General features: G+C 38.6%; 1 protein-coding gene across 2 annotated transcripts; it reads right to left on the bottom strand.

The window, feature by feature from the left end:
• Positions 1–1,768: 1,768 nt before the first annotated feature.
• cox18 (cytochrome c oxidase assembly factor COX18) lies at positions 1,769–17,022 on the bottom strand. Of its 2 annotated transcripts, none has more exons than XM_079839640.1 (7): positions 16,866–17,022; positions 15,649–16,078; positions 11,078–11,178; positions 10,171–10,337; positions 5,798–5,907; positions 2,662–2,769; positions 1,769–2,192 (listed from the first exon to the last, which is right to left on the bottom strand). In XM_079839640.1, exons 2-7 carry the CDS (start codon positions 16,063–16,065, stop codon positions 2,025–2,027), a joined length of 1,071 nt encoding a protein of 356 aa, XP_079695766.1. In that variant the 5' UTR covers positions 16,066–16,078; positions 16,866–17,022; the 3' UTR covers positions 1,769–2,024. The 2 variants fall into 2 exon arrangements, with proteins under 2 accessions (XP_079695766.1, XP_079695767.1); XM_079839641.1 differs by having other exon boundaries at positions 5,798–5,901; positions 16,866–17,012.
• Between the last annotated feature and the right edge of the window lie 219 nt (positions 17,023–17,241).

The raw sequence follows: 17,241 nt of genomic DNA, 5'->3' as shown, positions 1-17,241 counted from the left end.
ACTAGACCCCGCCCAGCAGGAAAACAAACTTACAGTAACACAATATCCTCCTTTTTTGGCAGTGATTTAAAGTTCTATTGTTTGTATTATTTGTGGATACAGTGGAATGGATTGATGGATTTAGCTAGATGGGAAGTTTTTGGTGGTTGCCATGTTCACCCAAAAATGAAAATAATGTCATTTATTAGGCTACTCACCCTCATGCCGTTCCACACCCGTAAGACCTCCCGAACACAAATTAAGATACTCAGTGAGGCCTCCATATAGAGAGCAAAGCAATTTCCTCTCTCAAGATCCATTAATGTACTAAAAACATATTTAAATCAGTCCATGTGAGTATACAGTGGTTCAATATTAATATTATAAAGCGACGATAATATTTTTGGTGCGCCAAAAAAAACTAAATAACGACTTGTATAGTGATAACCGATTTCAAAACACGGATTCATGAAGATTCGAAGCGTTATGAATCAGCGAGTCGAATCATGATTCGGATTGCGTATCAAACCGCCAAACTGCTGAAATCACATGACGTTTGGCGCTCTGAATCGACTTGCTGATTCGATACGCTCCGAAGCTTCATGAAGCAGTGTTTTGAAATGGGTTATCACTATACAAGTCGTTATTTCGTTTTTTTTTGGCGCACCAAAAATATTATCGTCGCTTTATAATATTAATATTGAACCACTGTACTCACATGGTTGCTCACATATGTTTACATTAATGGATCTTGAGAGAGGAAATTGCTTTGCTCCTTATGCAGGCCTCACGGAGCCATCGGATTTCAACAAAAATATCTTAATTTGTGTTCCGAAGATGAGGTCTTAAGGGTGTGGAACGGCATGAGGGTGAGGAATAAATGACATTATTTTAATTTTTGGGTGAACTAACCCTTAAGTTTCCCAAGTCAAAAATCCCACTTTCAAGTATGTGACAAGGGTTCTCAAACATTTTTATGCCAAGGACTCCCAAATTTTCAGATTTCCCCTTTTCCAAACAAATATTAATATATATTTTTAAAAATGTATGGGCGCCTTTCAAGACACTTAAAGGTGCAGTGTGTGATTTTTTCATCTAGGTCGTGAATTGCACCCCCAACGCTTACCCCACCCTGGCCCTGTCCCAAATGGCACTCTAAACCCTCACGGTCTTCCTCTGAGTCCACACTTTCACGACGTAATGCCGCTTTGACTGCCGGGAAGAAGTCCGCTGTGTAACCCGCACCAGTGCGGGCTCGGCAGAAGAGCACATCGAGGACGCATGTCAACCTCAAAGGGGGCGCTCGCGAGGACCCTTCTGAGACCTAAAATTACAAATGGGACACCCTTCGGTCTCGTGGACTTAACGGACACGCGCGCGCAGCGGCCATTGTAAGTCCACAAGACCGAGAGTGCACATGAAGTGGGCCATTTGGGACAGGGTCCCTTTCGGAGCACATAGAGAAGCTACGGGGGCCGACACAGGACAAAAATATCATCGTCGGAGAAAGCGGAGAGTGACTAGCGCTTTTTGTAGTGTCTACTGAGCGGGTCTCAGTGGTGATGATGTGTGCTTGTGGGTGTGTGTAGGGATGTTTTATTGTTTTATGTATATTGTTTGTTTATGTATACACATGTTGAAACAAATTGCAACATTTCCAAAAGGGAATAATAAAAGTCAAAGTCAAACTTCTTCGATTAAAGTGATTTTTGTTCTGCCAGGCCAAAATCGTAACCCCAAGTGTGAGAAACAACACTTATAACAAAATGGAGACCGAATCTTTTTTTTTTCCACAAATATTTTTTATTTGTGACATCATCATCTTAAAATTTTACTATTCACTGGAGTCTCTTTCCAAATGCATTTGTTCATAAACATTTCTCAATTCATACTGAGATTTATGGCAGAAAGGCAGCCGTTGTTTTGCCATATTCCTCTGGTTACAGTGTCATGTTGGATGAAACAACCGGTTTGCAACCATCCAAATGTTTGGTTCCACATTATCAGAGGCTGATGCGCTAATAACCTGCAATGTCCCGATCCATCTATTTGATGTATTTGGCTACAAAGGCAGCTGCAATGTCTTTGTATGGAGTTTCAGAGTCTGAACGTGTTGGGGGGATCCGACAGATGCCCCGGAAGCGAGGGGATCTCAGGAGCAGGTTATGTGCCAGTCCAACACAACTGGAGCTGAGCCAGTACAGAGACATGGACTAAAAAAAAAAAACACAAAACAAATCTTCTTAAAACTTTGTAATCTGGTTATAAATTTTGACTTTTTTTTATGAAGCATTCTTACGACCAACATCTTGAGAAATTTCTCATCTATTGCTCTTACGTAAGAAAGGACTGGAGACACAACACAAATACGTTTATCACAGCTAGATAAGCACGAGACATCGAGTTTTACATCTGCTGGAGATATCACGGCAAAGTTCTGCGACATCTCTTTCTTTTGTAACCAGTCTCAGGTGGGCTTCAAAAACATAACCCTTTGTACGACCCTTCTTTCACAAGATCAAAAGCGTCAGAGCATATCTGTCTAGGTACAGAAGACATCATGTGCCACGGTTGTCTTCTCTTTTGGAAAAACATCAAAAACGTGAGTTATGTTTGCCACACATGTTGCAACATGTAAAGTTACTGCATGCAGATAATGGTTGAAAGTGCTGGGATACTTACTGACGGGACTGTGGCGGCTATAGGGATCATAACCAGAGATATTCCTCTGATGAAGTGTGTCGCATACTTCTGGAACTTTGAAGGCTCTAGTTGTCTCAGGGCGAATATCTGGAAAATCAGATCGAGAAAAAAAAGAAAGAAAAAGAAACAAGCATTAACTGGCGAATAATAGGTGAACCTCATAAAACCTGCCAAGACCGAGTCATTTTTCATCCCAATTTTTTAAAGCAGCACTAGGTAGGTTTTGCTCTCGGGGTCCCCCTACAGTTGGGAAACAGTATTGTCCTCTACTATTGTCGTAAACTCTGTCATTCTACATCAGTGGATGCATCGCACGTGCATTTGTTGACATGACAACCATGACGCCGCATTCACACGGGGCGTCAATGCTTCTCGGCCCGTGTGAATGCGGCGTGATAGCCCTGAACACTGCAGCAGGAGTTCACATGCAGGTGTTCTGCTTGCGTCGCGTGTGAAATGTCTTCATCCCAGGTACAGTGGCACATGTTTCAGCATGTCATATGAATATCATTTCATGGGTTTTATTTTTTTCAAACGCCAAATGATCGCGATGCTCACGTTTACAAGCCAGCGTCATTATAGAAGCCTAGTCTTCAATGTTTGAGTGACAGGTAATAACCATATAATATTATAATATCAAGCTACCATAGATGAATCTGCAAATTTGAAAAATCGATTTGGATTATAGCTTGAGGCAAGACAAATAAACAAATATCACAGACATGTTAGGTATCCTAAAATAGGATTTTGTACGTCTTATGTATTTACTTGCAAGAATTTAGCCCCTCCTCCTTCAGCTCACGCCAACGAGCAAACGCTGGCCCAATGTTGATCCTCGTCCTGCCTTTAATCCGATCACTTTCTCGTTTCCTCTTTTTGCTTTCCTCCGACAAAACCTTTGCTTTCTTATTTTTCTGTGCTGCTTCGGCCATGACTATAACATCCGGCAAACAAATGATAGTTGGGCTCGCACGTCCGAATTTAAGGAAGTGGGGTTGGTGGTGGAAGTGACGTATATGCCGTAAAGCGGTCGAATTTTGTAGTTCTTTTTGTTCTCGGGTTACTACCCGAAACCCGAAGTTTAAAAGTACGATTAAAAACTATACAGACCCCGTCAGGCTATGGCAGACGTGTCATTCAACCTATTGTAAGTCGATGTATCATCACAAGAGTACCTCACATCTTCCTTCACTTTGTTATTTGCACTACCGACTGTTTATCACAGTAACAACTGTTTACATATGCATCTTGCACTGCCATATCTTAACTGGATGATGCTCATTTGCACTGCCGACTGTATTTATAGTACCAATGTTTACATTTGCATTTTGCACTGTACTTCTAACTGTAATATGCAACCACTTTCCACTGCACTTTCCACTTTTTTTTTCCGGATAGCTCTGTCCATAATTTATTGCACTACCCTAATCCACTGCTATTCCTCATATTAGCCTAGCATATTATTGTATACCTCTATCTGTGAAATTCTGTTTATAGTAATAGCCATCTGTATATTGTATTCATAGTACATATTCACCTGTAAATTCTGTATATAGTAATAGCCATCTGTATATTTATTCACTGTACATATTCACCTGTAAATTCAGTTCTGTTTATAGTAATAACGTCTCTCTATTTATACATATTTATACATATTCAGTACATATCCATGTCCTGCACTTACGCATCCATTGTATATCCTGCACTTGCTGCTATTGCACTTCTGGTTAGACCTAAACTGCATTTCGTTGCCTTGTACTTGTACTTGTGTAATGACAATAAAGTTGAATCTAATCTAATCTAATCTAAGAGTCTTGAAAATATATTATGAAGGTTGAAAAGTTACCTAGTGCTGCTTTAAATATAAATCAATACAAATCAGAAAATACATTTGAATTAGACAAATCATTTGGTAACACTTTACAATAAGGTTACATTTGGGAACTAACACGAACTAACAGTAAACAATACTTCTACAGCATTTATTGATCTTGGTTCAACATTTACTAACACATTTTTAAAATCCAAAGTTGTATATGTTAACAGTAAGATTTTTACTAACCTTAACAAAGGTTAATAAATGCAGTAAACAATATATCGCTCATTGTTAGGTCATGTTTATGGAAGCTTGTTTCCGCCACAGAATAAAAATAATTAAAATTATCTCACAATTCTAACTGTTTTTCTCACAATTGCGACTTTATGCCACACAATTCTGACTTTATAACACACAATTGCGAGTAATAAAGTCATAATTGTGAGATATAAAGTCCCAATCATCTTTTAACCCCTTAAACTTTGTTTTACACAAAGTAACTTATTTACACTAAATTACTCTGGGACCATTTCCGCCTGGATTTGGCCTACCCAAATTGAAAAGCTTCCTATACCCACATACAGTGGTCTCTAAATACAAAATGTTGGTGTCATTTTACAGGAAACCCTTTGAAGTTTCATAAACCACTGCTAAAAGTGATAAACATGTAAGTATATGTTGTCTGAGCTGTAATACCCCCCCAAAAAAGAGGCGCTTTTTTATTTTTTGGGTTATAAATTCATTTTTGATTTTTGTCTGGATCATGTATGCAAGATTTATTCAAATTAATCTAAATGGAGGAATATGACCTTTTTTAGGACCCATTTTAGCAGTGGTTTATGTAACTTCAAAGGGTTTCTTGTAAAATAACACCAAAATTTTGTATTTAGAGACCACTGTATGTGGGTATGGGAAGCTTTACAATTTGGGTAGGCCAAATCCAGGTGGAAATCCCCGAAATGGCCCCATAACTGATGTTTTATTCTGTGGCGGAAACGAGCTTCCATACATGTTAGCTAATGTAAACAAATGAGACCTTATTGTAAAGTGTGACTAAGGGTAAAGTGTGCGGTCATATCTCCTTTACACAGATTTGTTTTCTTTGACCTGCACTTCGTATGGTATGCGTTGGCTTTAGTGTTTTATATCAGACATTAGAACTCCACTGTACATATATTTAATTTTTGACTCTATAAAAAGTACATTTTCCTCATAACCAAGGGTAAAGTGCTAGGAGAAATCAAACAGAAAGTTTCATGAATATGAGGTAGCAAGTCCAAATTTGGAGAAGTGCCTCACCTCTGTGATGAGCAAGTTTATGAGGCCAAGAGAAACAGGCACAATCCAGGTAGAGTCTGGGAGAGTGAGGTCTGGGAACCACAGAGCGCCCCCTGTTGCCAAACCTGCTTCTGATGATGATGATTGTGTACAGAAATACCTATGTTAGTTCATTAAAAGCCTCTCTCAGGTGATTATGGGGAAGTTGGATGCATTGCTCAATACAAACAACTTAACGGCACGTCAGGGGCCTATACCATGAAGCCGGTTTAGCTGGCTAACCAGATATGTTTAAGCTTAGTTTGTGCCAATCCTGGGTTTTAGGTACCATTAAAGTGGTTTGGCTTTTAGCAGTGTTCATCTCCATAGTAGCTTGCGCTCCACGGCTAACCTGCTCCAGGGCAGGTTATGTTCTGGATAATAAATAATCAAACTGAAATTGGACCAATCAGCTGTGAGCATAGTTACACGCCTCTGATGCAATAAAGTCACTCCCCCTGTTTGTACTCCAAATTAAAGGTCACTACATAGCAAATGGTTTTTAAAGACTAAAGCGTCTGGATTTTAACAATGCTTATTTATAATAATAATAATAATAATAATAATAATTTTGAATGATTTAGATATCATTTATGTAATTACTATACCCTTAATCAATTACACATGTATAATTTTAATCAATCATTAATAGGCACTTAGTTAAAATTAATTTAAATAGCCTACATAAAAGGTCATACAAATAAGATTTAAAATCAATAAATAAAGCAAAAAACTACATGTGAGCTTAAATGTTCAATTCTCTCTATATATCAACTAAACTAACTTCATAACTTCTACTTGCATTGACGTAGTAAGAGTTTTCTTTAAAGGGGTCATAGAATGACATTTTTGTACAAGTTAATATGATTCTTTAGTGTCTAAATGAAAAGTTTGTAATATACTTTAATTAAAAATTCTCATTAGTATTGTAAGAAAACACTCAATTTACCTGGTCAAAACCAGCTCAGTTTTCAGCAACTCATTTCAGTGTATGTGACTTTAAATGATAATGAGCTTTGCTCACCCCGCCCCCTCTGCTCTGTGGGGCGTTCGGCCGACACAACACCACAACACACGTGGAGTGTTGCCTTGACAACATTTGAGGGTATATTTTCGAGAAATAAGGGCAACGGGAGTCTGTGAGGACAGATCTGAGCAACCTTATCATTTTGAACCGGAGTCGGACCAGGAACAGATGACGAACCCATTGAAGTTCGAACAGGACGTTTCTGAATGGTTGGTTAACGTCATGTCACTTTGATCTATCTTTGTACTGGCAGAGTAGCGTAGTTGCTTTGTGTTTACTGATGTGTTAGTTCATTGACAGATTGATGTTATGTTATAAGATTTTTTTTTTTACATTACTTCTTAATCAGTAACAGACACCGTTATAAACCATGTACAAAAGTAAGCTTAGTGTAGTGTTACCACGTTAACTTTAGCACCCGAGTACACAGTTTGTAATAACAAACATAACGCGTTGTTCATTATAAACGTGGGATTATGAATTATATTGAGAACGTCATACACAGAAAGCATGCCGTAATGTAACTTACCCTGTAAACTTTAGTCTCATTCATCGTGAAGCGTGCAAGCGATTTGCAAAGATTAATATAAAGGTTAATAAAACGTTACACTCACATCTTCCTGATGTGCAGCAGGAATATGGGGGTAGATTTGTTGCATTATTCCAAACAAATAGATTGTTATCCACAAATAAATGTAAAGAGATTCACAAAAATGAAATAAATTAACAAATAAATAGAATGAGATCCACAAATATATGCAGGAGTTTCACAAAAATGAATTAGATTCACAAATAAATACAATGACATTTGTGAATAAAAAAAATATCCACACATATGTTTTTATGTCACAAACACAACTCTGCCCTGCATTCATTTGTGAATCTCTTCCTGTGCATTTGTGAATCTCTTCCTCTGCATTTGTGGATCGCTTCTTGCACATTTGTAAATCGCAGCACAGCGCGTGGATTTTGAAACATTTCTAGCGTCTACACTCAAACAAATCCACAAATAGGTAGACTCCACCCACCGTCTACTTGAGCCAATCATATAACGGCCATATTGTGCTGACTAGAGCCATAGAGCTCTCGCTAGTTCTAAACATCTCCGCGCTGTCAGTCTGTTTTAATAGGATTTAGCAGGATAGACAGCATTTTCACTGTATTTGCAGCGATTTCTGTCGAATATTAACACAATATGTGCATTGACTTCGATTAGGCTTTACAGTAGCATTTTATTCTGGGGAGAGATAAAGAAAAGACAACGTTAATCTTTTTTTGAGTGATCTGGTCATTTTATTTGGGTCATGTACAACATGATATTACATCGTTGAGTATTGTAGTCAATCGCGGGCATTTCTGTTGAAAATAATAACCAATCACAGTGTTTCCCACACATAGACTAACTTTTTTTTAACGCTATTTAAAACGTTCAGCTGCATTTCCTTTCCCTGCTCTTCCTCCGTCTCTCTGTCACTCACGCGCGTCTCTCGCTCTCAAATTGCCAAGCTGCTTTTGATATGAAACAAAGTCTAAGCGTTTACATTTTTTTAAGTTTTAAAACGAAATTCAAACAATAAAAAGCGGTGTGGCACTAATGAGTAAAGTCAGAGGCGTTGAAAAACTACCTGCTCTCACCTCCCTGCGGCACGCGCGGTCACGTAGTTCACGGAGCTCTCATAGACGCTTTTGACTGAAAGATCTCAGAGAATCTAAAAACTGTTGAAATGACAGATAGCATCTGGATATAGTAGCTGTTGCAGTGGTGCTCACGTTATCTAACTGAAGTCTAACGATATATTATATAACACTAAACATTACCTCTAACGTGCTTCACAAAATACATCTTCTATCAAAATTCCTGAGAGGTCAACTAATGTCATAAAATCTCAAAATATGCAGTAATTTCATCAGTTTGCCAGGAGTGTGCTTGAGATAACCTACACTGAAATGAATGGAGTTTAGGGTTCAATGCTGGAAGAACTATTATTGGTCACTCCATGACACTCTTTAAGTCTATGGGAGTGGTAACTAACGGCTCTGGCCAAAACGTGATTGGTTGGAGCGAGAATGTGCTACGATTGGTCAGCACAATATGGCCGTTATATGATTGGCTCAAGTAGACGGTGGGTGGAGTCTACCTATTTGTGGATTTGTTTGAGTGTAGACGCTAGAAATGTTTCAAAATCCACGCGCTGTGCTGCGATTTACAAATGTGCAAGAAGCGATCCACAAATGCAGAGGAAGAGATTCACAAATGCAGAGGAAGAGATTCACAAATGAATGCAGGGCAGAGTTGTGTTTGTGACATAAAAACATATGTGTGGATATTTTTTTTATTCACAAATGTCATTGTATTTATTTGTGAATCTAATTCATTTTTGTGAAACTCCTGCATATATTTGTGGATCTCATTCTATTTATTTGTGAATTTATTTCATTTTTGTGAATCTCTTTACATTTATTTGTGGATAACAATCTATTTGTTTGGAATAATGCAACAAATCTACCCCCATACAGGAACACGATCCTTTTTTCAAGAGCAGCTTATTAGCAAAACCTGCTTTATACTGACGCTCGTTCATAAAGCAGTCTGCTGAGAAATGATTCACGCAAACATTGACGTTGATCGGGGGGAACATTCCCTTCTAAAACAAAACTCAGCAGCCACTGAGTCTTCAGCGGTTCGGATTTAGGAACATCAAAATGACTGCTGTGTTCGTTATTACACCCAACAACACAACACCACAACCGCTTAGACGCCATTCTGCTCCAGAGTATCAACAATGGCGGACGGATGACAGCTCGCTCAGGGCGGGTCTGTGTTGAAACGCTGCTGTCAATCAACAATCTTAGGAGGGGCGTACACCGTGTAACGTCACATGGTCAGACGGCTCGATTTGAGACAGGGGAAAACATATAAGGAGATTTAAAAAAAACACTGGATGTATTTTTATCATTATAGGATGGTTGTGTACAGGCACTGCCAACACACACTTCCGTATAATCAACTTGTAAAAGTGCATGTACCATTCTATGACCCCTTTAAGTTGTCCTCTTTTATAGAAAGCTCTTTTCTTCTTGCTGTGTAAATTTGTTTAAATTCTTAATATTTTTCAATCATGTAATATTCTGCAGAAGAGAGAAAATAATCTCACTGCTTCTCTCGCGAGAAGTGAATCGTTTCACTGATCCACAGCATGTGACCCAAAACAGAGAAAGCTGGTTTGGGTTTGTCAACTCGAAACTAATCCTGTAACCCTGAGTTGGTTAAACTACCATCAAGGTACAAGCCCCTGGAAAATGTAATAGATCAATGGACGTGACTCACCCATGGGAACATGTCCCATTCCCAGGCTGAGATTACGCAGGGCCAGAGACAGACACACCCACATGGGCAGCTGGACCCAGATCAGCAAGCTGGCCTTGAAAGGGTGGCAGTTATCTCGAACATAAAGCTCAGACACAATTCGCCTCAGATTCTTCTTAAAATGAAACCTGTGGAAGCAATTGTTGTAATTAAGCAAAAGGTTGATTGAATCTTTCAAAGTTTTAGTGTAGCTGAGAAATGAAATATTATACTGTTTTTAATCAGCCCATGCCGGTAAGGCAAGTGAATCATGTTTTGCTGTAAAAATATATAAACAACTGAATATTAAACTTGTTTTAATATTGAATATACCTTTCATTATATTATAAGTTTAGAATTTAAAACTTTAAAACAAAGATATTTTAATATTTACATTTTTTTCTTTTTCTTTCACCATTATCAAAATATTTTTTTAATTGTATTCAAATCTCACACAAAAACCCCAAAATATACATTTAATAAGATCTAATCTCTTAAAAAATGTCGTAAAAGTGCAATGTGTAGTATTTATGAGGATTTATTTACAGAAATGCAATATATTATACTCTATGTGCCACCTCTATGTGCTTCGAAAGGGAGGGGTGAGCTTTACCGCTAGATGCTGCTAAAATTTACACAGTGCACCTTTAATATGCAATTTTGCTTCAAGTAAATTAAAACAAAATGTTTTTGCAGTGAAATGAGATCATCCATTTTTCATATGACATAAAGACTTTAACTGAAGACAGACGCTGCATCCCAAATTGCATACTTCCCTATTATATAGCAAGCAAAAAACAGTATGTGACAAGAGAAGTATGTCCGAATTGAATAGAGTATGCGATTTTGGACGCAGCCATAGTAGATGGTCAAAAAAATGATCTCCTACCTGCATGTTTTCTCTGACCAGCCCTTCTCTTTGGCTTTGACAGAGATCTCAAAGCGTAACTGGCGGGCTAACACAGCTATCTCCTTCTGCAGAGCTTCAACCTAGCTGAGGCAAAAGGGCACAGGGGTTACTTTTTTCCAGCTTGAACTCCTTTTTAAAGTGCCCCTATTATGCTATTTTAAAGTTTCCTAATTTAGTTGTGTAGGTCTCCAACAACAGATATTCATGCATCAAAGATCAAAAAACAGTTTGATTTCCCCGTAATATACATTGCACATCACCACAGTGTTCAATGATTCTCAAACGGCTCGACGGATGCTCTGATTGGTCAGATGGCCCAGTCTGTTGTGATTGATCTACCGCGTACAGCGCGTATTTCGGAAACAAACTCCCATTACCATTAACTGAACTCCAGCTCCGTCCGGCGTCCGGAGGCTTCGATAGTACACACTGTAAAGACAGTAACGATAACGTCCATTTTACATCAATCCCAGCGCATCAAGTTCGAATCGTTGAAACATTGGAAGAACTAGTTATTCAACTCAAACCTTGAGCAGGACGTTTCTTGGTGATGCTACTCAGTTTGAGGTACATTATGAGATGTTTCAACTGTAATTCCTCACCATCAGCATTAACAAGTGTGTGTGTGTGTGTTTCTACTTTATTGCGATGCACATGCGGGAACTGTATCAATAACAGCACAGATACAGTACGTTAGCCGAGCACTAACGTGAATGACTGATGTAACATTAAAGTTTTCAAAACAAATCTTGCGCCATCCTTTATCTTTACTCAAAGTAGTACGAATTACAGACAATCTGCGTTAATAGACAGTTATAGGTAATACTGCAGCCTACAGCTGATTTACAGTGGAATTTCCGTAAGACAGTAATAACGCGAGTTAGCCGGTTAGCCAGATACCTACACAATATGATACACAATAAACACATCGTAGAGCACAGTGTCTTCTCGACATGATGATATCCAGTATCCACAGGAATCAGCTGCAGTGTTTGATGTGGTTCAAGTTTTCCCTGGTGTCTGCACACGCAATAAGTGGATGGGCAATATGCTAATGTTTTCGTCTTGACGTCACAACGAAACGGCCTGGGATTCGTTTAAAAAACGATTTGTTTAATCGACTATAACTAGACAATAACTTTATATACGGTGTACTTTCAGATTTAAAACTTTGCAGGATGTTTTCATTCACTTAGAACTATGTTACACACTACATGAAAGGTAATTTTCATAAAATATATGTAAAAAAAGAATCCATAATAGGGGCTCTTTAAGTATTTCCAACAAAGTCCCTGGCCTGTGAAAGCACTAATTTACTGGACACTGCCAATGGTACTAAAAGCCGATCTAGTCTGGATAGGTCAGTGTTTGACTCAGTTTAATAGAAAAATAAAAATAAAAATCACATACAGACACCCACACATGTTTTCAGTGGCTACAGATCAAACTTGAATTAAAAAGGATAACTGATTTGGCCTCATCTCTGCTTGTTTGCATCAAGACATCAGTTTAAAGAGACGGTCTGACATTCTACAGCTAATGTTCTCACACTGTGGGACATCATTAGGGATGGAAGAAGGAGGGGAGGCACATTCTTTTTGTTTCAATCCTCCTTTTTGGCAAGCGAAACATCCCACAGCTGGGAGAGTGGGCGAGAGAGAGATTCTTAATAAGGCACAGTGTTTACTCTGCAATATCTGCTGACCTCCAAGATGTGCCTCCCCTACCTTACTAAGTGCAGATAAACAAAGAGATTCTCATGAGAAGGGGCTGTTTACTCAATGATTCATTTTAAACCTAGTCAGGAACCAACATCACATGTACTATCCTTATTGAAAGGGACATATTGTGGAAAATAGTTTTTGAAATCTGCGTTTGATGTACCACCCATTCACAAGGCAAAGCTCCATCCCTAGCCCACTCAGACCATTTATGAAAAAATGAAAAATCACCACAACCAGAATGGTAACACGGAATAGACGTTTGTCGCTTGGTGCTTTATCACATCTGGTTAGTGTGAGGGTCAGAAAGGAGGTGAAGAAGAAATTCTGGACCCACTTTATATTAGGTGGCCTTAACTACTATGTACTAACATTTTAATTAATCATTTGATACATTGCACTTATTGTGTACATACATATTTTTACATTGTACTTGCATATAAAAAAAATACCTGCATGTAATTACATCTGTAATTAATTTCTGTAGTTACATTTGTAATTACACAGTTGACCCTTCCCTTACACCAAACCCTACCCTTAAACTTACCCGTACCACCACACCTGTCCCTAACCCTACCCTTAAACTTACCCATACCACCACACCTGTCTCTAACCCTACCCGTATCCCACCTCAATATCAGCAAAAGTGTTTTGCAATACAATTTGAACACAGTAAGTACATTGTACTTATTTTTTTATGTAAGTACATAGTAGTTAAGGCCACCTAATATAAAGTGGGGCCGATATTCTGACTGAAAAGGGATTATTAAAAGGGATATAATGAAATTCTACAAAGAATATACACCTGTTAGTGGGTGGGATATATTAGGCAGCAAGTGAACATTTTGTCATCAAAGTTGATGTGTTAGAAGTAGGAAAAATGGGTAAGTGTAAGGATTTGAGCGAGTTTGACAAGAGCCAAATTGTGATGGCTAGACGACTGGGTCAGAGCATCTCCAAAACTGCAGCTCTTGTGGGGTGTTCCCGGGCTGCAGTGGTCAGTATCTCTCAAAAGTGGACCATGGAAGGAACAGTGGTGAACTGGCGACAGGGTCATGGGCGGCCAAGGCTCATTGATGCACGTGGGGAGCGAAGGCTGGCCTGTGTGGTCCGATCAAACAGACGAGCTACTGTAGCTCAAATTGCTCAAAGAAGTTAATGCTGGTTCTGATAGAAAGGTGTCAGAATACACACTGCATCACAGTTTGTTGCGCATGGGGCTGTATAGCCACAGACCAGTCAGGGTGCCCATGCTGACCCCTGTCCACAGCCGAAAGCGCCAACATGTGAGCATCAGAACTGGACCACGGAGCAATGGAAGAAGGTGGCCTGGTCTGATGAATCACGCTTTCTTTTACATCACGTGGATGGCTGTTTAACAACATACGCTACCGTTCAGAAGCTTGGGGTCAGTGTGATTATTTTTTATTTTTTTGTAAGAAATGAATACATTAATTCGGCAAGAAGGCTTTAAATTGATCGAAAGTGACATTAAAAACATTTTTAATACTATAAAAATAAATGCTGTTCTTTAGAAATTTTATTCAAAGGATCTGAAAAACAAATGCATCATGGTTTCCACAAAATCACAAAACAGCACAACTCTTTCCAACATTGATAATAATAATAATTAATGTTCCTTGAGCTGGAAATCAGCATATTAGAAAGATTTCTGAAGGATCATGTGACACTGAAGACTGGAGTAATGATGCTGAAAATTCAGCTTTGCTTTACAAAAATAAACACTTTAAGATATATTCAAATAGAAAACCATTACTTATAATAATATTCCAGTTTTTACTGTATTTCTGATCAAATAAATGCAGCCTTATTGATCATAAGCATTAAAAAAATCTTACTGACCCCAAACATTTGACTGATTGTTAGGCTGCATTAACTAGGTCAGCCGGAACCGGGAACACTTCCCATAACACCTGATGTACTCGATACATCATCAGAAGAATGGCATCTACGCTAATGATAGTCTTTCTGTTTTATCCCGAGGTTTACTGCAGTCAGCCGGATCCGAGCCGTATCCGGATCAGATGGTGGACCTGTGCCCAGACATGACCAACGCATGACCCTGAAGTGTCTGCAGAGGCCGTGTCAATTAGACTCCCCCTGAAATTGCCTCATCGACACGGCATCTTCAATAAATGTGATGACTCAGATCGTTCGAATATTCCTACTTAATAATTGTTTAATCAATATGTCATCCACAATAAACCTGTCTCCGGCGTGTTGCCTCCGATCTTTTGAATATTCCGATATAATATGACCGATTAATCTAATATGAATCGATCAATCGATCATCCGATCTAATATGACCCGTCCTATTAAGTTGCCAGAATAATAATCACACGCTGTTTGTTAATTGGCCAGAGGAGAACTGGCACCCCGATTTTTTTCCCAAGGTTTATTTTTCTCCATAGGTCACCTGATGGGGTTTTGGTTTCCTTGCCACTTTCGCCTTTGGCTTGGCTTGCTCAGTTGGGGACACTACATTTTTCAACTAAATATCCAAATAAAACTAATTAGTAATCTAAATTAACCATATAAACTAAACTACTGATCTAATGCTCACATTGTCACTGTATGATAATTGAAATGAGCTAGATGACATTACCGTTTTCTCCGGAACAGCTATACGGCCGAATAAAATTCTGTTGCATTATTTTCCTGTTTAACACTGTGAAGCTGCTTTGAAACAATCTGCATTGTAAAAAGCGCTATATAAATAAAGTTGACTTGACTTGAGTATAGCTAAATGCACCATTGCTAACAAGATTTTACGCAAAGATCCAGACATTGACAATGATTTGGCTGCACCTTTGCAATGATGATCGACTGATAGATTCCCAGGGGGAGAGTGATAGCGGTACGCAGTGCCAGCGTCATGCACGCGATGCTGGCCCACCACGGCAATCCCGTCATCTGTTGAGCAGACACAAGGAGCTGCTCCGTGAGATATACGGGCGTGGAGTCTGCAATGCTCTCATACCAGCCGGACCGGTCTGTGGTTATAGTTCTTCTGGGCTGAAGTCCCAGGGTCAGTGTGATGGAGGGATGGCCAGCTAAGAGGAGTGACCTGCTGCAGCGAGGCCGGATGGTTTGAGTTCTGCTGTCAAGGCAGGAGGAACCCTGAGAGATGCTTCTGATGTCAGGCCTCAGTGTTGCTAGGTTGCTTAGCCGACATATCCGTAGAGTCACATAGGTCGCCGACCTGGTAAGCTTCAGCCACATCATTATGGATGAACCTCTGAAAAAAATAACATAGTTAAGGATAAAGGAGGAATTGTCTGCACACTCTTTTGTTTCTAGTTTGGCAGACATTATGAACAGATTCAACTATTCTAGCATCACACCCACATATCCTGTGTTTGGACTTTTCTGTAGAAAACATCTGACTTTTGTTTGTGCACATATCTAACAATTGTTTAAAGTAGGGTGACCATATTTTAATTACTGAAATCCAGGACACTCGGCCCAGCAATGAGATACTCAAATGATACACAAAGTTTACTCAAAGATTCTTTATTAATTTCAATACATTTAAAGTATCCCCCCTCTGTATGGATAGAAAATTGTTATATTAGGGCCAGGACAGGACTTGAAAACAAGACACGTCCTGGGAAAACAGGACGTTTGGTCACCCTAGTTTAAAGCTACAGCATGGCATAATGATAACAACATGCAAGTATTTATTGCTCATTGCCTGTTTATGATTAAATATTAGTTTGTGTCCTCTTTTATATTAGATTATATATATCATAACATGTTATGTTTCATACACTTTAACTCTCTTTTGATCTTGACACATATGCTAGCCATATATTAGATAATTCACCTTTTTATGTTCTGCATTCAAATAATATTTTCAATTAAACAGACAAGTCATATTATAATAAAACTCAACCCATGGAAAAATCTGAAAAAAAAAAAACGAATTAATTTTTTTTAAATGCTTTTATGATTAAAAATCACCAATCATAGATAACACCTTTCACATGGTCAGAGTGTTACACTAAACGTAACAAAATCTTCACCTTCGTTTGCAGATCCAAACTTTAGATAAGCACGTTGTTTATCACATCCATTGCGCGTTGAAAGTTTATTATTCGCAGTATGTACACATTCATTTCCCTCGGAATGTCAAAATGAGCAAGGAATACATGATAAGGTCGCTGGAATATGACGTCATGTATTTCGCTAAACATTTGCGTCACTGAATCGCTCACTTTTTTATTTTTTAATAAATAGGTAAGAATGTATCACAAGTATTACAAAATACAGACTATATTAAATGTATTCTAAAAGCGTATTTATTTATTTTTTATATTATTCTCTACCCCATTGAAATCTCCGAAAGCACCACCGCGCCATCTGTTGTTTAAACAGAGACAGTAGCGTCTATGAACAGTT

Source organism: Gobio gobio (genome assembly GCF_949357685.1).
Source record: "Gobio gobio genome assembly, chromosome: 16".
NCBI classification, from domain to species: Eukaryota; Metazoa; Chordata; class Actinopteri; order Cypriniformes; family Gobionidae; genus Gobio; species Gobio gobio.
This window is presented reverse-complemented; position numbering and strand designations above follow the sequence as displayed.

Excerpts from the sequence above, each read along its gene's own strand:
- cox18 (XM_079839640.1), bottom strand. The coding sequence starts at position 16,065 with ATGATGTGGCTGAAGCTTACCAGGTCGGCGACCTATGTGACTCTACGG. Across the intron at positions 11,179-15,648 it reads AGTCGATCATCATTGCAAAG|GTTGAAGCTCTGCAGAAGGA; the intron begins GTGCAGCCAAAT and ends TGCCTCAGCTAG. Across the intron at positions 2,193-2,661 it reads TAGCCGCCACAGTCCCGTCA|TCCATGTCTCTGTACTGGCT; the intron begins GTAAGTATCCCA and ends TTTTTTTTTTAG.